At 48.7% G+C, this 25,917-nt stretch overlaps 1 protein-coding gene across 2 annotated transcripts in view; it reads right to left on the minus strand.

The window, feature by feature from the left end:
* Window positions 1-23: 23 nt before the first annotated feature.
* The window catches only part of VPS35L (VPS35 endosomal protein sorting factor like), a 159,195-nt gene continuing 133,301 nt past the window's right edge, over window positions 24-25,917 (minus strand). The window contains exons 26-31 of one of the 2 annotated variants that reach the window (XM_081089389.1): window positions 25,722-25,836; window positions 22,093-22,232; window positions 9,460-9,625; window positions 5,885-6,003; window positions 1,398-1,500; window positions 24-518 (exon numbers count right to left, since the gene is read on the minus strand). In XM_081089389.1, coding sequence (XP_080945515.1) covers window positions 457-518; window positions 1,398-1,500; window positions 5,885-6,003; window positions 9,460-9,625; window positions 22,093-22,232; window positions 25,722-25,836 — 705 coding nt within the window. In that variant the 3' untranslated portion in view covers window positions 24-456. Of the gene's footprint in view, window positions 519-1,397; window positions 1,545-5,884; window positions 6,004-9,459; window positions 9,626-22,092; window positions 22,233-25,721; window positions 25,837-25,917 lie in introns of both variants that reach the window. The other variant, XM_081089388.1, reaches the window with a different exon arrangement.

Below are 25,917 nucleotides of genomic sequence, written 5' to 3' on the forward strand. Positions count from 1 at the left end.
ATGAACAGCCATGAACGTAAATATCCCTTCAGGAGGTTTATTCCATTATTATAGAACATGTTCAAAATCCAATCAAGAGCTGCTTTTTGATAGAAAAATCTTTTTTGAGCCTGCCTTTTATAAATCCTCCAGGGTTCTGTAGGCAACGTTTAATTACAAACTCAAATTAGGGAGAGCAAACAGTGCCTCTTTTAAGGTTCTTTTTCCAATTAAAAAAAAAAAAGACACCCCACCCCCCAAAAAGAAAGATGTTACTTTTATCCTGCCACTCAGTGAACAAGATGGGATTTAATGCTCTTACAGTGCCACTTCTTCAGAATAACCTGGGTAGAGGCCAAAGCTTAAGCCAACTGTCTATGTAAAAAGAAAGTAAAAAGCAGGTGTTTTCTGGACTTGGCACCAGAGCCTCTGGGGCAAAATCATGTCCTTGTTTGCAAAGGAAGCCTAAGGGCCAGCTCAGTCAGATGAGTCATGTCTGGTTGTTCCCCTCGCTTCTTGATGTACTCCAGAGTTTTCACCTGGGAAGAAAAGGAAGGACTCATCTTTCTGTTCATAATTCCCTATCCTCAGAGCCAAGGCTGCAACAAACCAGCCATGCTGGGACCTTCTAATTTTTTCTTAGCAGAGGACAGGTCAAGTCTTTGGAGGACAAGGGAGGAAAAGAAACCAGCAATATCCTATATAATAAAAGCCCAGCGACCAAAACGGTGGAACGACCAGAGACCAGAACACCATGGCCCCTTGCTCAGGCTGGCCCCAACCCCTAGGGAGTGGTTAGGGGCAATCAGGCAGGCAGGCAGAGGCAGTTAGGGATGATCAGGCAGGCAGGCGAGTGGCTAGGGATGATCAGGCAGGCAGGCAGAGGTGGTTAGGGACAACCGGGCAGGCAGGTGAGTGGTTAGAAGCTATCAGGTAGGCAGGCAAGTGGTTAGGGGCAATCAAGCAGGCAGGCGAGTGGTTAGGGGTGATCAGGCAGGCAGGCGAGCAGTTAGGAGCCAGTGGTCCCGGATTGCGAGAGGGTGCAGGCAGGCTGAGGGACTACCTCCCATCCTGACCCCGCGCCATGCACGAATTTTGTGCACCAGGCCTCTAGTCTTTACATAAAACCTCTTGGGTTACCAACTGCCCTCAAATCCATTTGGATTTGAACATGAATGACTGATCTTTTAATATGTGTAGTTTTTATTCAGAGGGAATAAACTTTCAATGTTATATTTTGTAGAGCAAGGAAAGGACCCTGCAGAGATCTGGGACCTAGCACCTCTAGGAGGGGAAGCAGGGCTCTTGGATTCCTGGCCCCGATGCTGTGCTGCACCAGCTATGCTCTGGCCAGGAGGCTCAGGTAGCTCACCACACCCCCCGGGCCCCAGGGGTGTGGGGGCCCCCTTGAGTCTCACCATGGTCCTGGTGTCCGCATAGCCATGCCTCTGGGCCAGGTGCCACAGGTTGACAGAGAGCTGGTTGAGCCTGTTGTTGCGCAGATCCCCATGGGCCAAAATGCTGTTAAAGAAGGAAAGACCCAACAGGCTTTGGCGCTTCAGGGCCTGAAACAGAAAAGGGAGGTTACTGTCTGGCACTGGCCAGGGCTGGGGCCAGTGGTGATGCTGGCCTGGGTCAAATGCCAGCTCTGCCACGGGCCTCCTGGAGGGCAAGCTGACTTCCCTCCCAAGTCCAGCTTCTATGCTGGAGGCACAATGTCAAAGCCAGGGGAAGGGGCGAGTGAGATGAGGTACGTAAAGCCCTGCTGCTTTGGAAAAGTGAAACGATCATTTGCAGATGACACAGCTATAGAAAGCGAGCCCTGAAGACCCCACTGAGACACGGTTAGAGCTGACAATGAATTCAGTAAAGAAGCAGGACACAACATTTGCATCAAAAAATAAATTTTACCACAGAGGTGAAAGCCATGTACTTGGAAAACATTGTTACACAATGAAGAAATTGAAGACACAAATAAATGGAAACATAACTGCTCATGGATAGGAAGAAGTACCATTAAAATGTCATACTACCCAAAGCAATCTATACATTCAAAGCAGTTCCTATCAAAATACCAATGGCATTTTTCACAAAACTAGCACAAATAATCCTAAAATTTATATGGGATCCCAAAAGACCCCAAATAGCCACAACAATCTTGAGAAAGAAGAACAAAATTGGAGGAATCACATTACCTGATATCAAACTACACTACAAGGCCATAGGAACCAAAACAGCATAGTACTGGCATAAAATAGATATACAGATCAATAGAACAAAATAGAGCCCAGAAATAAACCCACACCTTTATGGCCAATTAATATATGAAAAAGGAGGTAAGAACATGCAATGAGGTAAAGACTGTCTCTTCAATAAATGGACAGATATATGAAAAAACCACTTTCTTATATCATGTACAAGAATAAGCTCCTTGACCCCCTCCTCTCCACTCCTGCCCCACTCCCCAGGCCTACATCACACTATTATCTGTGTCCATGGGCTACGCATATCCTATATAATAAAAGCCTAATATGCTAAGTATCCGGTTGGGCATTCAACCAATCAAAGCATAATATGCTAATGATATACTAAGGCCACTCAACCACTTGCTATGACATGCACTGACCACCAGGGGGGCAGACAGTTGACTGGTCAACTAGTCGCTATAACGTGCACTGACCACCAGGGGGTAGACAGTCGACCGGTCGACCAGTCGCTATAATGTGCACTGACCACCAGGGGGCAGACGCTGCGACCAGGTTAACTTGCTGCTGGGGTCCGGCCAATCGGGACTAAGCGAGACAGGTTGGACATGCCCTGGAGCCCTCTTACGGTCCCTCCCTGGCCCCAATTGTGCACCAGTAGGGTCCCTCAGCCTGGCCTGTGCCCTCTTGCAATCCAGGACCCCTTGGGGATATCAGAGAGCCAGTTTCAGCCCGAAGGTGGAAGAACTGGTCTCTATGACACGCATTGGCCACCAGGGGGAAGACGCTCAAGGCAGGAGCTGCCCCCTGGTGGTCAGTACTCTCCCACAGTGGGAGCACCGCTCAGCCAGACGCCGGGCTCACAGCTGGTGAGCGCAGTGGCAGTGACGGCAGCCTCTTCCGCTCCGCGGCAGCACTAAGGATGTCCACCTGCTGGCTTAGGCCCACTCAAGATCTCCTAAAGACTCCAGGACTGCAAGAGGGCGCAGGTTGGGCTGAGGGATCCTCCCCCTGCCCACCCCCCCCGCCCCCCAGAGCACAAATTTCATGCACCAGGCCTCTAGTATGCATATAAGTTCTTTGTTTAATCTCTTCCTGTCTCCCCATCCCCTTCCCTCTGAGAATTATTAGTCTGTTTCATGTTTCCATGTCTCTGGATCTATTTTGTTTGTCAGTTTATTTTGTTCATTAGATTCCACGTATGAGATCATGTGATACTTGTCTTTCTCTGATTTGCTTATTTCACTTAGCATAATACTCTCCAGGTCCCTCCATGCTATCTCAAAGGGTAAGAGATCCTTCTTTTTTACTGCTGCATAGTTTCCTGGGTGTAAATGTGCCACAGCTTTTTTATCCATTCATCTACTGATGGACACTTGGGCTGTTTCCAGATCTTAGCTATTGTAAATAATGCTGCTATGAACACAGGGGTGCATACATTCTTTCTGATGAGTGTTTCAGGTTTCTAAGGATATATTCCTGGAAGTGGGATCACTGAGTTAAATGGCAGACCCATTTTTAATTTTTTGAGGAAACTCCACACTGTTTTCCTAATGGCTGCACCAGTCTGCAGTCCCACCAGCAGTGTACAAGGATTCCCTTTTCTCTTCATTCTCACCAGTACTTATTGCTTGTTGATTTATTGATAGCCAAAGTGTCTATTCAGGTCCTTTGCCCAGTTTTTAATTGTATTGTCTGTCTTCCTGGGCTGAGTTGTAGATGTTTTAATGTATTTTGAAAATTAACCCTTATCAGATGTATAATTGCCAAGTATGTTCTCCCTACAGTGGGCTCCCTTTTCACCTTGGTGGTGGTTTCCTTCCTGAGCAGAAGCTTTTTAGTCTGATGTGGTCCCATGTGTTTATTTTCTCCTTTGTTTCTCTTGCCCGAGGTGCTGTCACCAGTGAAAATTCTGCTCCATGTGATGTCTGATACATTGTTGCCTACATTTTCTTCTAGGATTTTTATGGTTTCCTGACTTACATTTAAGTCCTTTATCCATTTTGAGTTTATTCTTGTGTATGGTGTAAGTTGGTGGTCTAGTTTCTTTTTGTTTGCATGTAGCTGTCCAAATTTCCCAATGCCATTTATTGAAGAGACTGTCTTAACTCCATTATATGCTCTTGCCTCCTTTGTCAAATATTAATTGAGTGTAATGGCTTGGGTCGATTTCTGGGGTCTCTGTTCTGTTCCATTGATCTATATGCCTATTCTTGTGCCAGTACCAGGCTGTTTTCATTACAGTGGCTTTGTAACATAGCTTGAAATCTGGTATTGTGATCCCTCCAACTTTATTCTTCTTTCTCAAGATTGTTGAGGCTATTCGGGGTCTTTATTCAATTGACAGCTCAATTTTGAAAATGAAATGTGTTTTATTTTATTTTTTAAAAAATATATTTTATTGATTTTTTACAGAGAGGAAGGGAGAGGGATAGAGAGTTAGAAACATCGATGAGAGAGAAACATCGATCAGCTGCCTTCTGCACACTCCCCACTGGGGATGTGCCCGCAACCAAGGTACATGTCCTTGACCGGAATTGAACCTGGGACCCTTGAGTCCTCAGGCTGATGCTCTATCCACTGTGCCAAACCGGTTAGGGCTGAAATGTGTTTTAATAAGCACTGCCTTTATAATTATTCAAAGTGTGTGTACATCTTCTTTTGGGGGACACCCTATATATAAGACCTAGAACCATAAACTTATTAGAAGGAACCATAGGCAGTAAACTCTTTGACATTTATCTTAGTTATTTTTTTTTTTATAGATATGCCTTCTTAGGCAAGGGAAACGAGAAAAAATAAACAAATGTGACTACATCAAATTTAAAAAGTTTCTGCACAGCAAAGGAAACCATCAACAAAACAAAAGACAACCCATTGAATGGGAGAAAATATTCTCCAATGATATATCCAATAAAGAATTAATATCCAAAATTTATGAACAACTCATATAACTTAACACCAAAAATCCATTAAAAAATGGGCAGAGGACCTGAATAGACATTTCTCTAGATGACACTGAGAAGGCCAATAGACAAAGAAGCTCAACTCATCAGAAAAACACAAATTAAAACCACAATGAGGTATTACCTCACACCTGTCACAGTGGATATCTATCATCAATAAGTCAACGTTCAAGTGTTGTTGAGGATGTGGAGAACAGGGAACCCTTGTGCACTGTTGGTGGGATTGCAGGTGCGGGTACCATGGAAAACAGTATGGAGTTTTCTCAGAAAATTAAAAATAGAACTACCTATGATGCAGCAATTGCACTGCTGGGTATTTATCAAAGGAAATACAAAACACTAAATTTGAAAATATATATTCACCCCTATGTTCATTGCAGCCTTATTTACAACAGCCAAATAAGGAAGTAACCCCAGTGCCCATCAGTAGACCCGTGGATAAAGAAGAGGTGGTGCATGTATACAGTGGAGTATTAGTTGGCCATCAAAAAGAATGAACTCTGACCACTTGTGACACATAGATGGACCTAGGGGCACTACACTGTGATGTCCCTGGGCAGTAAGGGCCCCCGGGAGGCAGCAGGCCCACCAAGAGCTGAGCGAGGCTCCATGGTCACATGTGAACACATAACTCCCATGAACGTTTCCAGAATGAACCCACATCCAACCACCCCAGAAACTCGTGCCTTTAGAGCAAGCGAGCGAGCAGCAGGGTTGGGCTAGCAGGGCACCCACCTCGTCCTTGGCCAGCGCCCTCAGGTGCTCCAGGATCTGGGCCATCACCGTCTCACACAGCTTGTTGTTCTCAGCCAGAAACTTGGAATCTCCCCCGTAGAGGCTGTCGTTGGAGTCCACTGAGGAGACAAAGCAGAGGGGAGACATTGCAGCTGCGCTGGCGGGCCATGCGCCAGCGGGCAGGTCAGCAGGAGCGGGAACCGCAGCAGGGCAGATGGAACAGCCAAACTTCCCACCAGGCTTGGAGCCTTCTGGATGCTGGAGCCAGAGGCCAGGGTGTGGAGTGCCATCAGAGCCCCGGTGACCACCAGGCAGGGCCAGCACCACGTGCCTCCTGGTGCCAGGCACTGGGCAGGACGCTTTCAGCATGGACCACGAGTCCTCACAGCCAGAAGATACTGACATCTCCCCTGGATGTGACATCTCCTCTGGACCGATGGGAAACAGGCTCAGAGGTGGTCCCAGCTGGTATCCAAAGCCAGGAAGTCCCGCTCTGGGGCCTCAGCTGTTTCCACTCAACCAGCTGCCTGCCTAGTCCCCCACAGTGGGACTGTGCTCAACCTCATTAGCCCTCAGAGAAATGCCACCCCCCAAGCTCCCGCAGGCTGGCTCTAAAGCTCTGTATGTCTCGTGCAAACTTGAATCCTTTGAAAATCTCTTGCCCAGAAGTCCCCCCTCTGTGTCTAGTCAGCTGGGCCTTCCCCCTCCTTCCTGTGGGCTGAACGGACCCAGAGCTGACCCTTGGGGAGGGAGGTGAGGCAGGCTGGCTTCCACGTGTTACCCTTGGAGCAGTCTCCGAGTCGGCACATACAGCCCACTGCTCGTTCTGTAACAGTCGAGCAGTGTCTGGTGTATGAGGGACCGGAATGCATTTAAAGTCCCTGTGTGAGGCTTCAGTAGTTTTATTTCTTTCCTCTGTCTGGGGTGGAGGAGGGGATGGGCAGGGCTGCTGTGACATTTAGGGCCCATAACGATGCCACATCCCTGCCCACAGAGCCCGCTCTTTTCCTCCCGGCAGTGCCCATGTGCGCTCACTTCCTGATTCCTCGCGGCCTGGATGTGGTCAAGCATTGTCCCAGGTGTGGTGACATCTGATAAACCAGAGGCCATGCTGGTAATGGCACTAATACACTTTGTGGTTTAAGGTGTTTAATAAAATGAGTTCAATTCAGCGCATCTGCAGGAATATAACTTGCTGTGCTCTTAATTGTCCAGGCCACAGGGAAGTTGAGAAACAGTCCATGGAGCCCTCCCACCTAGAATCAGCCCTCCTGCTGCTCTTGGGCCCACCCTCACCTGCCCACCTCCCAGCGGTGCACAAGCACAGCCTGAAAGGAGAGGGCTGTGATGCTCAATCCCCCACTCCCCAACCCCCTCCCCCTCTGTCCCCAAGTGCTCTCCCCGTCCACACTGCACGCCCGCTCTCATGCATGAAGCACTGGAGTTCTTGATCTAGATAACGTCAAAACTTTCTCTTCATTAATCTGGAAAGAAAGCAGCCACGCCGTCCTTCATAAATGCAAAAAATATCTGGCCCAGCTTTTCAGAAGCCCGAACTCACACCATTACTCAAAGGCTGCCTGACCCTCGCTGGTTTGGCTCGGCAGATAGAGCATCGGCCTGAGGACCTGTAGCTCAGTTACAGCCCCACACCGCTTCCTACTGACAGGTCAAGTCACCAGTGCATTCAAAGTAAACAGCTGGGCCAAGAGGAAGGCAAAGGAAACCCATCCTTTCACTTGCTTTCCTCTCTCAAAGCCAGGAATGAGTCTCAGCCTGTAACCCTAGCCACGCCCCTTATAGCTCCGCCCTGCAGTCTCCCTGTGAGGGGAGGTCACCTGGAGAGGAGAGCCCTCCTCGGAAGGGGCCTCTGTACAGACCCCTCCACTTGCCCATCACAAAGAGGAGATAAACTGCCCACAGATACAGGGACTGTGCTCAACCTCATTAGCCCTCAGAAAAATGCAAATGACACGCAGCAGAAGGTCCCAATCACATTGACCGGCCACACCGGGACGACTGGAACCCTTCATGACAAGTGTCACTGGTGCAACCTTTGAGAAACTGCCCAGAACCAGTGGAGCCGAGCGCCACCATTTCAAGCAGCTGAGGGCACACCCAGCATAGTGTGCACATGCACTCACAGCCAGGCTGCAAACACAGACGCCTGTCGTACAGGGAGTGGGCTCTGGTGCACCACCCCGTGGGCAGACAGGGCAGTGTGAGTAGGACTGCAGTTCCAGCTCAGAAGAATCTCACAGACTCAACATGGAATAAAGAGGCCAGACACCAAAGAATGATTCCTGAATGAGCTCATTTACATAAAGTCAAAATGGCCACGAACCGGGAGTGCCAGCGGGCAGGCTAGTGCCATCTGGAGAGGAAGGCACTGGTGCCACTGGAGCAGGCGTGGGCCTGGGGACCAGCAGTACCCACTTCCTGCTCTAGGTGACTACCTGGGTGCACTCACTGTGTGATAGCTCACTGAGCTGTGTAGTCTGTGGTATGTACATCCTGTTATACTTAATTAAGACATTTCTGCTTTGTAATCAAGGAGGTAGCATAATATGTGCCCCACAGTCCTGCATGTGAATTCCACTCCCCTCACTAAGGCCTGGGCCCTGATCTCTGTCGCTGCTAAACCACCTGGTCTTTCCAAATCTCTGCTGGTGGATGAGGATGCCTGTCCTCATCACGGTGCTGAGAGGGTTCAAGGAGAAAGAGGCCCCTGGAGTCGGGGTGGCACCTGCCTGCAGTGGAAGCTCCCCTCCCCTACAGGGCCAGCCTCCCTGAGAACAGCTCTCCCACCAGCTTCCAATCCCGGCCACAGAGCCCTGAGAGCTAGGGCTGGGACTCCCCACTCAGACTTGTGCCCTGAACCTTTCACACGGAGAGACCATTGCTTAAACCCCAAAGTATACAATTACTGGCCAAAGCATTTTTAACAACAGGGCCATTTTTTTGGAAATCAAAAATTAGAACTGAGGCTCAGAGAGCAGTGGGCTGGAACTGGGACGTCTCTGCCACACATAGGATGTGAGGTACTGCTCCCAAAGCTGCAGCAGCAAGTTCAGGCCGGCAACACCGGCCACCACGCCATCCTTCCTCCCAGCATCTGCCGGGCTGGCTGAGCTCGGCACCACTGGAAGTCATAGGCAAATACCCAGACCAGGACCGCCTGAGGCTGGGGTCTGAGCAGGCCGGTGCCTGCCGCTCATGCAGGTGCACACCTCACCACCAGCCGAGGCTGTTCTGTAGGACCCCACAGGCAGCACTGACCCCAAAGAGGGATTTTCTGGATTCATCTCAGTGTCAAATGTGGGCCCTGGAATGCTTGTTAGAAGGCACAGATCTCAGGTCTCTTCCTGGGACTCTAATTTAGAAGGGCGGACGGGCTCAGGAACGAGGTAATTCTTACACTGGGCAAGTTTAGCGAGACGCTGGACTGGAAGTGGAAGTCCGTGGTAGGTAAGCACAAGGCAGATTAAATGAAAACAAAACAAAAAAAAAAAAAACAATTTTACTAGACTCTCATGAAATTTCAGCCCCATGCACTTGGTGGCAGGCCTGGCTACCTTTGTCCACGTGGTAGAGGTAGGTTTCCTGGCTCATGGCGGACAGCAGGTGCAGCACGTAGGTGTAGATTCGGATCCTGTCATCACTGGTGTCCTCCCAGGTGTAGTCCTGGATCACGTTGAGAAGCTCTCGAACAAGGAACAGGACCCCATGCTCAGGATGATCCTAGCGGAGAACCATAAAGGCACATGTTCCCAGGTCTGATCAGGAGAAAAACCCAGACGGAAACTCAGGGCCCGCCCTTGTCAGCTGTGGAGGTGAAGTGCCTGCGACTGGCTATGAACAGGCCCGGGAGAGCTGTGGTCAAACCAAAGTGAAATGCTAAGATGCCACCCACCCCACTCGGCAGCACACTGCAGGCTGGGCAGGCAGCTCTGAGAGCCTCCCTGTGTGGACCCAGGTACGGGAAAGCAGTTACCTGTTAGCTAATGGCCTGCTTATAAAGCTACAATCCTGCTCTCACACACGGAGCAGTGAACACTCATCCTTCAGCTACAGACACCAGGCGCAGGCCTCGGCAGACGCACAGCCCCGCCTACTCCACGTGAAGCTCCCAAAGGACGCAGTTAGCACGAGGCCCTGATGTAAAAGCAGCCTTGCTCGGGAGGGCACTCTGCATCGCTACAGCTAAACTGAGCACCCACTCGGGAGAAGGAAAATCCGAGACAGTCGCAGAGCTGGTAAGAGTATTTCTCAGATGCTGAGCTGGATCGAAAAAGAGTGTTGGGATGCAGAAGAGTCTGCTGCTTTGATTCCGCTCGAAAAAGGACTATTGGACTGTGTGGCTCCCCTGCTCACACCCTTTAGAGACCCCACCCACCAAGTCCATGGTGAGCGCTTGTCCTCAGGGCCTCTGGCCAGGCTGGCACCTTGTCCTCGCCCATGCTAGCTGCCCCTACAGGACTCCTGGGACCAGCTGGACCACTCGGATCCTGCAGGACACAGGGCACATCTAAGGTTTAGTGGCACTGTCTGGTAAAGGGTTAATTATAAGATGAAGGGACCTGGAGAGGCACCCAGGGCCTAGCCACAGCAGGAAGCGTCCCCACCCTTGGGCTGAAAGCAACATCACTGAATGGTCAGGCTCTGCAGCAGGAGAGGCGCCCGCAAGGCCCTGGGGTAGCCTCTAAGAAACCACATCCCCCACTTGCTGCCCCACCTCTGACCCCATGCCTCTGGCGCCAGCTGGCTGAGCTGGGAGCTGGAAGCCCAGGCAAGGCAGCCCCAGAGACCAGGCTCCCAGACAGCTAGGATGGGGGTGCTGAGGCATCGTGCCAAGGAGCTCTGCCTCGGGCCCTCCTGCTCCCTCCGCTGGACTCTTTACCTGCGAGACTTTGTCAAGGCCGCGCCGGCTCCAAGACAGCCTGGACCAGTGGTCGGCAGCCAGTGGCCGCGAGGTCCAAAAGGTTGGTGACCATGGGCCTACATCTCACCTCATACCTTAGCTCCTCAAGGCTCCCCATCGTCCTCCCCTTTGCTACTTTAATCCTCACCAGAGGATATGTCTATTGATTTTTTTTTAATTTTAGAGAGAGGAGAAGGCGGGGAGAGAGAAACATCAATTGGTTGCCTCCCCTATGCGCCCCGACCAGGCTGCCCTCATCCTTCTTTGTCCCAAGTCATCCCGCTGTCTCCGCCAAGGTGGGCCCCACCACCTTAAGTGATCGTCGTTACTCCTTCAGTGACCCCCACGGCACCACCTGGTCTGTCCGTCTCTCTCATTCCCGCCTGCAGCCTCCAGGACAGACGGTACCCATCGTGTTTGCCAAGAGCGCACCTCCAGTGTGAGCGGTGCCCCCCGGTTCCTGGAAGGGTGGTGGGCACAGAGAGTACTCGGTAAGTAGTGTTGCATGGATTATACTTTTGAGCACCTTCTCTGTGCTCAAAGCACTGAGGTGGCTATAAAAACAGAACAGTAGCTGACTTTTATGGTAGCTTTTCCATGTTCCAGGAAGATGCTGTATGCTATGATGACACCACTCTCCCTCCGCACCCCCGTTTCAGGTGGGAATACGGCCGCTGAGCGGGTTAAGTGGCCCAGAGACCTGGGATGTGCACTGGCAGCCCCGCTCCACACCACCACACTCCTCCCGGAGGCACTCACACCGCCTCGGCACAGAGGAGGCCTGGCGACTCGTGGAGCTGGCTCCTGGGTGCTGGCCAGTCTGACAGGGGCTAGAGGACAGAGGGGCTGTGGCAGGGGGGTGGGCGTCGGCCAGCACAGCCAGCATGTCTGAACCCCATTTCCCCTGGGTGGGAGTGAGGGGCGGCTGAGACGGTGTGGACACTGAACACCTGGAGGAAGACAGGCCACCCCACGGTAGGCAGAGTGTCTAAGTGGGGAGGCGGACGAAGGGAGCCTCGGGCCTTTGACAGACCTGCCCCAGCCCTAAACTGCATAAACTGCCCTTCCACAGACCAGCCCCTCCCACGCACATACAGGTCTAGTAGATGCAGACACAGCGTGAACACTGTGGTGGCTACTGGCCCATTGTAAGAGGCATATAAGTGTTGGTTGAATAAATAATAAAGATCCTTATTATTGCACTAGAGGCCCAATGCACAAATTCGTGCACCAGTGAGGTCCCTCGGCCTGGCCTGTGGGATTGGACCAAAACTGGCTCTCCAACATCCCCAAGGGGTCCTGGATTGCGAGAGGGTACAGGCCAGGCCGAGGGACCCCACCAGTGCACAATCGGGGCCAGGGAGGGATGTGGGAGGTTGGTCAGCCGGGGAAGGCGGGAGGGCTCTAGGGCATGTCCAGTCTTTCTGACTCAGTCTCGATTAGCCGGACCCCAGCAGCAAGCTAACCTACTGGTTGGAGCGTGTGCCCCCTGGTGATCAGTGCACGTCATAGCAACTGGTCAACCGGTCAACTGTCTGACCCCTGGTGATCAGTGCATGTCATAGCGTGCGGTTGAGCGGCCTTAGCATATCATTAGCATATTATACTTTGATTGGCTGAACAGCCAACCAGTCCTCCAGACACTTAGCATATTAGGCTTTTATTATATAGAACTAGATGCTTGGTGCATAAAATTCGTGCATTGGTGGGGGGGATGTCCCTCAGCCCAGCCTGCACCCTCTCCAATCTGGGACCCCTTGGGAATGTCTGACTACCAGTTTAGGCCTGATCCCACACCAGCAGTCGAACATCTCTCTCACAATCCGGGACTGCTGGCTCCTAACCACTTGCCTGCCTGCTTGATTGCCCTTACCCGCTTCTGCCTGCCAACCTGATCACCACCTAACTGCTCCCCTGCTGGCCCCATCGCCCCCAACTGCCCTCCCGATTGCCCCCAACAGCCCTCCTCTGCTGGCCTGGTTGCCCCCAACGGCCCTCCCCTGCCGGCCATCTTGTGATGAGGTGAGGGCGTCACGCCCTTGCATGACGCCACCTAGGCTTTTATTATATAGGACAGCATGATGTCCACACCACGTCTTGTGTGGCCAGTTACACACAATCTGTACCTGACCCCACCCAGTGGGCCCAGCACCAACACAACCAGTGGGCTTCACACCACACAATGAGTGACCTAACTAGCTGCACAAGTGGCACTGAACCCTGTGGGAGCAAGCACGCCCAGTGGGTAGCCCCCACACAGCATCTCCTATAAAGTGACCAAGGTTTATCCTTACAGCCACCCAGCAGAAGAGTAACCACACATGAAAGGGCTAACAGCATTCAAGACACAACTACAATGGGGATGCCTGCACAGAGCCCACAGAAACATCCCTGGAGCACAGAGCGCAGGTGATGTGGAGGACTGTGCCACTGAGCCCCAAGGCTCCTGAGACTGCACGTGCACCGCGGCTCACACACCATGGTTGGAGTGAGCCTCACAGCCAGCCACGATGGGCCAACACAATCAGGAGCCAGGTACAATAGGAGGGCCCACATAACCCCCACAAGGGGCCTTTCTTAGAGCACCCAGCTCAGGAGATCAAGGAGACTGCACCACTGGGCCCCACAGGACACCCTACTGCATAATATGACCACCCAAAGACTGGGACTCATAGAAGTTATACCTAATACACAGAAACAAACACAAAGAGACAGCCAAAATGGAGAGATAAAGTGCAGGCCCCAAATGTAAGAACAGGAGGCATCTCAAGAAAAAGAGCTGAATAAAATGGAGGCAAGCAATTTATCAGACATAGAGTTCAAAGTAATGGCTATGAGAATGCTCACAGAAATTAGTGAGAACTACAACAGCATGAGGGGACACAGAAACCATAAAAAGAACCAGTTGAAAATGAAGAATACCATATCTGACATCAAGAATACACTGAAAGTGATAAAACGTAGGTTAGATGAAAGCAGAGGATCTAATCAGTGATTTGGAAGACAAAATAGAAAAAACAAACAAACACTCAATCAGAGCAGCTAAAGAAAAAATTATTAAAAAGCAGGAGGGGAGTTTAAGAGAACTTTGGTATAACATGATTCTAACAACATCCACGTCGTAGGGTTTAGAGGAGAAGAAAATAAGCAAGGGAACAGAGAAGCTGTTTGAAAAAATAATCACAGAAAACTTCCCTGACCTGGTGAAGAAAAAAGTCACACAAGTTCAAGAAACACAGGCAGGCCCAATCAAGACACAGCATAATTAAAATGGCAAATGTTACAAAGAGAGACTCTTAAAGGAAACAAGAGAGAAACCGTCAGTTACCTACAAGCAGCTTCCATAAGGCTATCAGCTGATTTCTCAGCAGAACCACTACATGTCAGAAGAGAATGTCATGAAATATTCAAAGTCATGAAAAGCAAGTATCTGAAACCAAGACTACCTACCACAAGGCTATCATTTAAAACTGAAGGCAAAATAAAGAGCTTGCCAGACCTAAAAAAAAAAAAAAAAAAAAGGCTAAAAGAGTTCTTCTTTGTCACCACGCCAGTATCGCAAGAAATGTTAAAAGAATTGCTTCAGGGGAGAAACTAAGATGGCGGCATAGATAAACACTGGGAAATAGTTGCCTCCCACAACAATTGAAAAATATCCCAAAGGACGGAGCAAACATCGTCCAGAACAACAGGAAGGCTGGCTGAGTGTAATTTCTACAACTAGAAGAAAAGAAAAGCACGCTGAGAGCCAGAGGAGCTGCGGAGGCTGAGTGCAGAGGTACGGCGGCGGCTCGCGCGCGGAAAGGGGGTGGCACCTGAGGACGCGGCTGTCTTTTTGAATCACAAGCTCCCGACTGCTCTGAACTCCGGTTCTGGGAAGTCTCTGGGGACCCAGGACTCATACGGGGAGAGGCTGGTCTGTCAGGCGGCAGCAGGCGAACTTGAGGGCGGATTTCCCTCAGAGGTGCTTACAGCCGTTACCGGGACACTGAGACGCGCGACTCCGGGCGCGGAGAATCAGCCATAGCTTCTTTCTCCGCCCTTTTGACTCCCTGAGACCCTGCCCCACCCAGGCTGCAGCAGAGGCTTTTGCATGTGAATGTACCTAACTACAGCCCAGCCAAGCAGACCCGTAACTTCCAAGAGAAGGCCCAAGGCCCCGCAGCGGCTTGCATTGCTTCACAGCTGAGCCTCTTCGTGGCTCCGGCTGTGTGGCCTCAGGCAGGGGCTGAATTAGCACCTCCTTAGATCCAGGTGGTACCCAGTGGTCAGAGGGGGACCATTCTCCCACTTCAGACACAGCTGCTTCCCACAGCCAATTGGCCTGGAGGTCAATTCCTCCCAGTGATCCTACAACAACCAAGGCACCAAGAGTGCACCAAGAGTGTCCACCCCAGGTAACTGGGGAGGCTGAGCCACTGGGCCCTACAGGACACCTGGCACGCAGGGCCACTCTATCAACACAGGGAAGCAGCCAAAATGCGGAGACAAAGAAACAGGTCACAATTGGCTGAAACGGAGGAGGGCAGACGACTGGATATAGAGTTCAAGGCCACGTTTATAAGGTTTGTCAAGAATTTTATGGAAACGGCCGATAAATTTAATGAATCCCTCAAGGAGTATAGTGAGACCATGGAGGACATGAAAAAGGACCAACTAGAAATTAAGCATACACTGACTGAAATAAAGAATAATTTACAGAGATCCAACAGCAGACAAGAGGATCCCAAGAATCAAGTCAAAGATTTGAAATACAAAGAAACAAAAAATACCCAACTGAAAAAGAAAAAAGAAAAGAGATTCAAAAAATATGAAGATAGTGTAAGGAACCTCTGGGACAACTTCAAGCGTACCAACATCAGAATTATAGGGGTACCAGAAGGAGAGAGAGGGCAAGATATTGAAAACCTTTTTGAAGAGATAATGACAGAAAACTTCCCCCACCTGGTGAAAGAAATGGACTTACAAGTCCAGGAAGCGCAGAGAACCCCAAACAAAAGGAATCCAAAGAGGACCACACCAAGACACATCATAATTAAAATGCCAAGAGCAAAAGATAAAGAGAGAATCTTAAAAGCAGCAAGAGAAAGACAGTCAGTTACCTACAAGGGAGTACCCATCCGACTGTCAGCTGATTTCTCAACAGAAACCATGCAGGCCAGAAGAGAGTGGCAAGAAATATTCAAAGAGATGAATAGCAAGAACCTGCAACCAAGATTACTTTATCCAGCAAAGCTATCATTCAGAATGGAAGGTCAGATAAAGAGCTTCACGGATAAGAAAAAGCTAAAGGAGTTCATCACCACCAAACCAGCATTATATGAAATGCTGAAAGGTATTCTTTAAGAAGAGGAAGAAGAAAAAGGAACTCTTACCATTTGCCACAGCATCGATGGAACTGGAGAGTGGATAAATACCACAAGATCTCACTTATTTGTGGAATATAATGAACAACATAAACTGATGAACAAGGACTGATCCAGAGACGGAGAGGCTTTGATTGGACTGTCGGGCCTTGGAGGGAAGGTAGGGGAGGGTGGGGGCAAGGGGGAAGGATCAACCAAAGGACTTATATGCAAGCATATAGGCCTAACCAATGGACACGGACAACGGGGGGGTGAGGGGATGAGAGGGGGGGTGGGGGGGGGTGGGGGGGTGGTAGAGGGTACACATATGTAATATCTTAATCAATAAAAAAATATAAGAAAAAAAAAGACAGTAACAAATGAAAAAAAAAAAAGAATTGCTTCAGGAAGAAAAATACATATATAGAAAAAAAACATAGGTATAAAAGAATAATGACAATAAATAAGTACTTATCAATATAACCTTAAATGTAAACGGACTGAATGCTCCAATCAAAAGACATAGGGTAGCTGAATGGATAAGAAAACATGACCCATATATATACTGTCTACAAGATACTCACCTCAGAACAAAAGATTCACATAGGCTGAAAATGAGGGGATGGGCAAAAAAAATTCCATGCAAATGGAAAAGAACTAAAAAAAGCTGGGGTAGCAATACTTATATCTGACAAAAAAGACTTCAAAACAAAGGCCATAACAAGAGACAAAGAAGGCCACTACACGATACTATAAAAGTTGATTCAACAAAAGGGCCCTGGCCAGGTGGCCTGGTTGGAATGTCATTCTGTGCACCAAAAGGTTGCAGCTTTGAGTCTCATTCAGGGCACGTTTGATCCCTGATCAGGATGCACACGGGAGACAACTGATTGATGTTTCTCTCATATCAATGTTTTTCTCCCACTTCCTTCCTCTCTCTAAATTCAATAAAGACATATCCTTGGGTAAGGGTTTAAAAAAAAAAGGAAAAAGAGGACATAACCCTTGCAAACATATGTGCATCCAATAGAGGAACACACATATATATATATAAAGAAAATCTTGGTGGACTTACCAGGAGAGATTGACAGCAATACAGTCACAGCAGGGAACTTTTTAAAACCTCACTATCATCAATAGATAGATTTCCAGACCAAAAAATCAACAAGAAAAGAGTGATCTGAAACAGATGGATTTAACTGATATTTACAGAACATTGCACCTCAAAGCAGCAGAATATACATTCTTCTCAAGTACACATGGAACTTTCTCAAAGATAGACCACATGTTAGGACACAAAGTAAGTCAACAAATTCAAGAAGTCTGAAATCTTATCAAGCATCTTCCTGGATCACAATAGTATGAAACTAGAAATCAACCACAATAAATAAAGCTCAAAAATATTCAAACACATGGAGGCTAAACAGCATGTTATTAAACAATAAAGGGATTATCAATGAGATCAAGGAAGAAATCAGAAACTTCGAGGAAACAAATGAAAATGAGCACACAACAACCCAAAATCTATGGGACACAGCAAAACCAGTCCTAAAAGGTAAGTTCATTGCATTACAGGCCTACCTCAAGAAGCAAGGAAAATCTCAAATATACAATCTAACCCAGTGATCGGCAAACCGCGGCTCGTGAGCCACATGCGGCTCTTTGGCACCTTGAGTGTGGCTCTTCCACAAAATACTGATTTCTGCACATAGGCCATGAAGTTTCAATCGCACTGTATGTGCGCGCCCGCACGTGGTATTCTGTGGAAGAGCCGCATGTGGCTTGCGAGCCGCGGTTTGCCGACCATGGACCGAACCATACAATCTTTTAGCCCACCTAAAAGAACTAGAGAAAAAGCAACAAGCAAAGCCCAGAGGAAAGAAATGATAAAGATTAGAGTGGGAATAAATAACATAGACACTACATAACAGTACAAAAGATCAATGAAACAAAGACCTGGTTCTTTGAAAAGATTGATGATCATTTAACAAGTGTTATCAAGAAACAAACAGAGAGGACACAAATGAATAAAATCAGAAATAAAAGAAGTAACAACTGACATCCCAGAAATACAAAGGATTTTAAGAATATACTATGAACAACTATATGCCGATAAATTGGACAACTTGGGAAAAACAAATAAATTCCTAGAAACATACATTATTCCAAAATGAAATCAGGAAGAATCAGAAAACCTGAATAGACCAATAATAACTAATGACATTGAAGCAGTCATCAAGAAAGTCCCAGCGACCAAAAATCCTGGACCGGATGGATTTACAGGAGATTTCACCAAACATTCAAAGAACTAACACCTATCCCTTCTCAAACTGCTCCAGAACATCCAAGAGCAGGGAAGAGACTTCTAACCTTTATTACGAGGCTAGCATCATCCTAATCCCCAAACCAGATAAAGACGCTACAAAGGAAGAAACTGGTGAACATAGACAACAAAATATTAGCAAATTGGATCCAACAATACATTAAAGAGATCACACACCATGATCAAGTGGGTTTTATTCCTAGGATGCAAGGTGGGTACAATATTCAAATATCAATAAATGTAATACATCACATAAGCAAAATGAAAGATAAAAATGACATGATCATATACATAGAAGCAGAAAAAGCAAGGGATTATTGCTTTCAGAGAGGAAGGGAGTTTGATTATTGCACCCAGTATTATTATTACTGGGCCTCTAGATAAAATCCACCATTTACAATAAAAACACTCAGCAAACTAGGAATAAAGGGAACATACCTCAACATGATAAAGGCTATGTATGAAAAACCTACAGCCAACATCATACTCAATGGGCAAAAATTAAAGGCGTTTTCCTTAAGATCAGGAATAAGATAGGGCTTCCCTCTTTCACCACTCTTATTCAACATTATACTGGAAGTCTTAGCCACAGCAATCGGACAAAAAGAATAAAAGGCATCCAAATTGAAAAATAAGAAAGTAAAACTCATTTCTTATAGATGACATAATATTGTACATAGAAAACCCTGAAGACTCCACCAAAAAACTACAAAGATTTAATAAATTATTTTGGCAAAGTAGCAGGTTACAAAATTAATATTCAGGAATCAGTAGTATAATAATGAACTACCTATCACAAAGAGAAACTTGTGATAACAATTTGATTTACAATTGCAACCAAAAAAAATGACTAAATAAGGTACCTAGGAATAAATTTAACCAAGGAGGTTACTTGGAAAACTACAGGACACTGAAGAAAGAAACCGAGGAAGATTTAAGTAAGTGTTCATGATTTGGAAGAATTAACATCATTAAAATGTCCAAACTACCCAAAGTAATCTACAGATTAAATTCAATTCCTATTAAAATACCAATGGCATGTTTAACAGATCTAGACCAAATATTCCAAAAATTGATACGGACTCAAAGAAGACTCCCTATAGCTGCAGCAATCCTGAGACTACCAAGAAGCTAACTGCACTGAAACAGTCACCAATGTTTCTTCAGGATAGGTGTCATGTGTAATCTATGACTCCTTGGTGAATGCCTTTAGATAACAGACGTAACAATAAGACCAATAACTTCTGTGCTTTTAGGGAAAAAAGCACATAATCAATGTTCTGGGAGAGAACCAAGATGGCGGCATAGGTTAACGCAGGAGTTTGCTGCCTTGAACAACTACTTCAAAAGTGTGAAAGGGCGAGGACTACGCCCTCCACCTTGCCCCAGGGTAAGGGCTATGCCCTCCACCTTAGCCCAGGGTAAGAGCTACGCCCTCCACCTTGCCCCAGGGTAAGGGCTATGCCCTTCATCTTAACTTGTCCATGTGCTCAGCAAGCTTCTTCCAGGAAGATAGTCAAGGGAAGTGCACGCCATCACTATGACCACATCCTGTGTACTCGTGCCTGGCCAATCGGCAGGGCCCACAGTCCTTTCTCCTCCCCTTACCCCAAACCCCTATAAAACCTCTCTCCACACAGAGTTTTGCTCTCTCTCGGCCACTGGAGCTTACCGTTACATCGGTGAGTGTGGCAGGGAAGCCAAACCTAGGTTTGAAATGAATGACTCTTTGCTTTTGCATCGGACTCGCTGGCTCCCTGTGGGTTCTTGGGAATCATGAAATCTGGGCACAACAAGTGAAACTAAAAAACGGAACGGACATCACCCAGAACCACAGGAACGCTGGCTGAGTGGAAGTCCTACAACTAGGAGGAAAGAGAAACGCATACGGACACTCAGAGGAGGCGCAGTGCTGAAGTCAAGTTCTGAGGTGCGGAGTGTGCGGAGCGGGCTGGCAGCGGAGGGCGCGGTTGGCGTTTTCAATCCGGAGGGAGTCGCAGACTCTGAACTCCAGATACGGGCGAGTCTTTAGGGACCCAGACTCAAACGGGAGAAGCAGGACTGTCTGGCTTCGGTCAGAGCGAGTGCAGCTTTCTCTCCAAGGTTTGCAGAGGGTGCTGGGACTCGGAGGGGCAGAGCCCCTGGGGACGGGGCTGAGAGCCACCATAACTGCTCTCTCCAGCCCACCCTGTTGATCCTGTGCGACCCACCCCGCCCAAGCCCTGCACACAGGCATTTGCCGGATAGCCTCAGGCAAAGGCTAGATTAGCACCTCCCTAGAGGACAGAAGTTCTCTCACTGCAGACACAGCTGATTCTCATAGCCACTTGGCCTGGAGGTCAATGTTCTGAAATATCTTTCACACCTGGATTGTGATATGAGCATACTGGTGATTTCTCTCTCTCTCTCTCTCTCTCTCTCTCTCTCTCTCTCTCTCTCTCTCTCTCTCTCTCCCCCTATCTATCATCTATCTATCTATCTATCTAATCTATCATCTATCTCTCTATTTATCTATCTATCTAAATTATCTATCATCTATCTATCTAAATTATCTATCATCTATCTATCTAAATTATCTATCTATCTATCATCTATCTATCTATCATCTATCTATCTAAATTATCTATCATCTATCTATCTATCTATCATCTATCTCTCTAATCCTCACCCAAAGATATGACTTTCATTGTTTCTAGAGGAAGAGGCAAGAAGGGAGAGAGAAACATCAATCAGTTGCCTCATGCACATGCCCCAGCTGGGGGTGGAACCTGCAACCTGACTGGGAATAGAACCCGAGACCCTTTGATGCCCAGGGATATGCTCCAACTGAGACACCTGGCGAGAGCATACTGCTGATTAATCTATTGGTGACAAAGTCCCAGATACTACGACAAACACTGGCTCAGTGCCTATAATTTGGAGCAGAGGGAGAGGCTACTTCTCATGAGGTTTGTAAAAACAAAGACGGCATGCTTTCTCCTGTTTAAATTCATGGCCACCCTGCTGACCCTCAGGCATGGCTGGAGCCTTGGCTCAGAGCCCCTCCTGTGCATGTCCTGGGGGCGGGGGATTCCCGCCCAAGCCTAACTGCTCACCTACCTTCCACACGAAATGCCAGGATCCTGCCAACAACACCCCTTTGGTCTTGGCTGTCATGGTTTGGTTTCTAATACTTGCCATCCCTGTTTTCAGTGCTTCCTATGGACAAAGTCACTGTCCCAACCACGTATGCATATTCACTCATTTAATCCTCATCAATACTTAGATGTAGATACTATTATTATTATTATTACTATTCCTATTTTATAGACAAAGAAACTGTAGTCCAGTAATATCATCTATTACCCAAGACTGCAGAGTGCGGAGGGGGCCTGGGAGTCCATCCTAGGCATTGTGGTCCTGGAGCCTGCACCCCTAAATCACTAAGTGACCCCCCTGGCCATATGGAGAGTCTCAACTAATACATTCAGGACACAAAATGAGTGGGAAATACACTGAGACATTCAAGCATCTGACTACAAACCAGCACAGACAGAACACCCCGCATGCTTAGGGCCGAGGACGCCCACATCAGCAAGTCAGAGACAGACACCACCTTCAGCTCTCATGGGGGACTCACCGGAACTATTAACAAAGTCGAGAAGAAATTGCAGAGGAACTCCAAGAGGAAGGGTTCTGACGGCCGCATCTTTCCATCGATATTGATCGTCTTGGGGACTTCTGGGATGAGGCTGATGGCGGCTTTGAAAAAGGCATCAGCTGCAACACAAGAAAGTCCATCAGGGAAACTAAAAAAACACAGGCTCTGCTTTCTTCTCCACAGGCCTGAGGCCCGTCCTGAGAATCCCAGGGAGTTGTCTGCGCAGCTGGGATGGCAGGCAGGCCCGAGAAAGGTTCCCGAGAACTGACTGAGGGTGGGCATTCCCAGTGGAGGTGCTGCTGCTGCCTCCCATCCTCCCTTCTTCTTTGACCATCAGTCAGAGAACCTTAGCCAAACTGGCTTTAGATTATTAAGTGAAAAAAGAAGTGGCACATGTTCACAGAAAGCCTAGAATTCACGGTTGCCTGGGCCAAGGGTTCAACCTGGATTGTCCCTTTGAACCCGCCCACTGACCACGGGAGTGTGTGGTTCTCGGGCCACTTCATTTGGGAACAAGGTGCAGGAGGGTGTGTGCACGGAGGCTCCGTCCTGTCTGTACCTATTCAAGTGCACACCCACTTTGTTAGAGAAATAACAATCTAATGACTGAAGGAATGCACACACATGCACACACACATGCACTGCACACACGTGCACACATGCATACGCATGCACACACGCTCCACACATGCACACACACACAAACATGTACTCCACACACACGCACTCCACACATGCACACATACACAAAACATGCACACACAGATACGCACTCCACATACATGCACACACGTGCATACATATCCACACACGTGCACACACATGTACCACACACACACACACACACACAAGTGCGCATGCGCTTTCGAGACTACTGACTAGGTAATAGTTCCACAGAATCATCTAAGAAATGAAGATATGGAAAGAAGCAAGGGGGAAGAAAGAGAAAGGAGAGGTAGGAAGCAGAGCAGATAGGAAAAGGGAGCACAAGGGATAGAGACAGGGAGAGACTGGAGGATGGAAGTGAGGGTTAGAAGATGGAGTGTTCTTTATAGAAAAAGTGCCAAGGTCAAAACACTGACCCAACAAGTGAAATTCTAAACTGCCTGACAAGACCAAATGTATTTGGTCCAAATACACCTCCAGTTGGAAACACCTCCCAGCCACATCCAGAGAACAAGGTGCTGGTGGAAAACACCCTCAATTAAACCAGAGCCCCACCCAACAGTGTGACACCACTTGCAGGCGCTTCCACAGGTGGGCACTCCCACATGTGAGCGCTTCAGAACGCAGGCGCTCCCACAGGGGCCAGCCACCTCGACTTTAAAGAGGGAACCAATTCAGCCCTGGCTGGTTTTGCTCAGTGGGTAGAGCATCGGCCTGTGGACTGAAGGATCCCAGGTTCAATTCTGGTCAGGGCACATGCTAGGGTTGTGGGGTCGATCCCCAGTGTGGGGCGTTCAGGAGGCAGCTGATCCATGATTCTCTGTCATCATTGATGTTTCTCTCTCTCTCCCTCTCCCTTCCTCTCTGAAATCAATAAAAACATATTAAAAATAAAAAAAAGAGAGAACCAATTTGTAAGTGTTAAAACCTCTGACATTCAAACCAATGGGATGAACTAACCTGATCGTCATGCTGCACAGCAGGCTGGGTGGCAGCTGATAGTTTTTGTTTGCCTTGTGTCATGCTAACTGTCCTCCTTGCCAAGGTGGCCCTAGAAGAAAGCCCACGTGTACCAGCAGATAGTGAGGGCAGAAGGCTGCTCTGGTAATGCACAGTCCTGCTGGGTGGGGCCCCGACGATGAGGAGACACACACAGAGTCAGAAACCATCCCGCCATGGCCTTGGGTGGCCATTGCCTGCCTGCTTGTTAATGCGAATATCTGCGGGAGACCACTGCACAGAGAGGGCGTCGCAAGCGCAAAGGCACTGAGTCAGGAGGCAGCTTCCCCTGTTCACAGAACAGAATAAAGCCTGTGAGGCCGAAGAGCGGTGTGAGAGGACAGAGGCCGCAGGACCAGGCCATGTGGGGACGGACCAGCAAAGAACTGAGTTTAACTCCAAATGCACTGGGGAGACACGAGAGTTCCCAGGAGTCGAAACCAAGACCAAGCAGGTTTTGAAAAGGTTCTTGGATAACAATCATGTTCTTTCTTTATTTATTATTGATTTGAGAGAGAGAGGGAGAAAAACATGGATGTGTTGTCCCACTTAGTAATGCACTCACGGGTTCCTTCTTGTATATGCCGACTGGAGATGGAACCCACAACCTTGGCATATTGGGACAACACCCTAACCAGCTGAGCTCCTGGCCTGGGCCAGCAGTCACGTATGAAGATTCGGATGCCCAGAGCTGCCCCAGATTAATTAAGACACAGATCCAGGTGCCAGACTGCCAGGCCAAGGCTAAAGATGAGGAAGGACCATGGTCTGACCAGCCCAGCGTGCCCTCCACACCAAGCCAGGGCTGGCAGCTCCCTCTGGCGCACACTGATGTCAGGTGGGAGATGGCGGCGGGGGAGACAGCCCTGAAAGCGTCAGTCCGCCTCAGGCAGCACTAGAGAAACTCCCGAGCCTTCCGAGGCTTGCACTGTACATGCCTCTATCCATAGGAAAGGACATGACCTTGGCCAGAGCAGGGGCTGAGTGCTGGCTCCCTAGCCATTCCTCCTCAGTTTTCTCACTTAGAAAATGGGGTCCCAACAACAGGACTGGCCTTGTGTAGCTATCAGGAGGAGGAGAGGAGATATGTGCAAAGGCTCACCATGTAACAAACACTCTGTAAACGGTGCAGGATTCTTTCAGGCTATGCTACAGCCTGCTGGGCAGGCCCTGCTACGGGCCACACTGCAGGCGACAAGAACCTCCAGCAGAAACACTGTGATCCTTGCTGAGGGCGTTCTCTTGGCTCACGTGAGGCACAGGCCTGAGTGCGGGGAAGCTGGTGCCCCAGCAGCAGCCGGGGTCAGTGACAGACGGAGGAAAGGGTGGGGTAACGCCGGGGCCATGAGCACTCCCTCCCGGAGGTCCCAGGAGGAGTGGACTGCGGCCGCTCTCAGCAGGACCTTCCCACAAGGGTCCCCTTGGTTGGCTTCCTTCCCTCGCCCTCCTCTTCCCCATCACCCTCCGGACACTAGGGGGATCCCTCCCAAATAAGCCATGCACAGTGAGCACGGAGATGGGTCTTGAGCGGAGTCTTCATCCCCAACAGCGAGCTGCAGACAGTGTTCACTCTGTCCTTTCTAGATTCCTCCCATGTCTTTCTGGGGCTTCACACCAACATCAACAATGACAGATATGATCTGCGGGGAGGATTCTGCCTTATGTCTAAGATTCCTTAGGCACAGGCAGCCTGCATGTCTGCGATTTAAGATGGTCCTTACAGGAAAACAGCCACACTCTGTAATCTGTCTGACTCTAAATGTGGGCATGTCTGATGTGCATCCTACTAAGGAAATATTTAAAATTCGTCCTTGATTACTTTCCCTTTCCTCCTTAAGGAACCTTCCTTCTCTTCACCCCACCTACTCTCATGCACATGCCCACATGCCCTGTGGGTGGCTTTCCTAGTGGCAGGGGGGCCTGAGAGGAGGGGAGGGGCTTACCTTGGGAGAGGCACTGATTGGCCAAGGCCACCTGGCCAGCAAGCAGGTAGAGGTTGAGGCGTGTGAAGATGCCCACCAGGGATGGGATGGTAATGAAGCAGTAGGCAACACAGGCCTGGAGAGGAGACATAGCAGGTCAGCTGGCAATGCCCTCACAGCAGATCAGAACACCGGTTCTCATCTGTCCATATTTTCA

This window comes from Myotis nattereri (genome assembly GCF_964212035.1).
Source record: "Myotis nattereri genome assembly, chromosome: 4".
Lineage (NCBI taxonomy): Eukaryota > Metazoa > Chordata > Mammalia > Chiroptera > Vespertilionidae > Myotis > Myotis nattereri.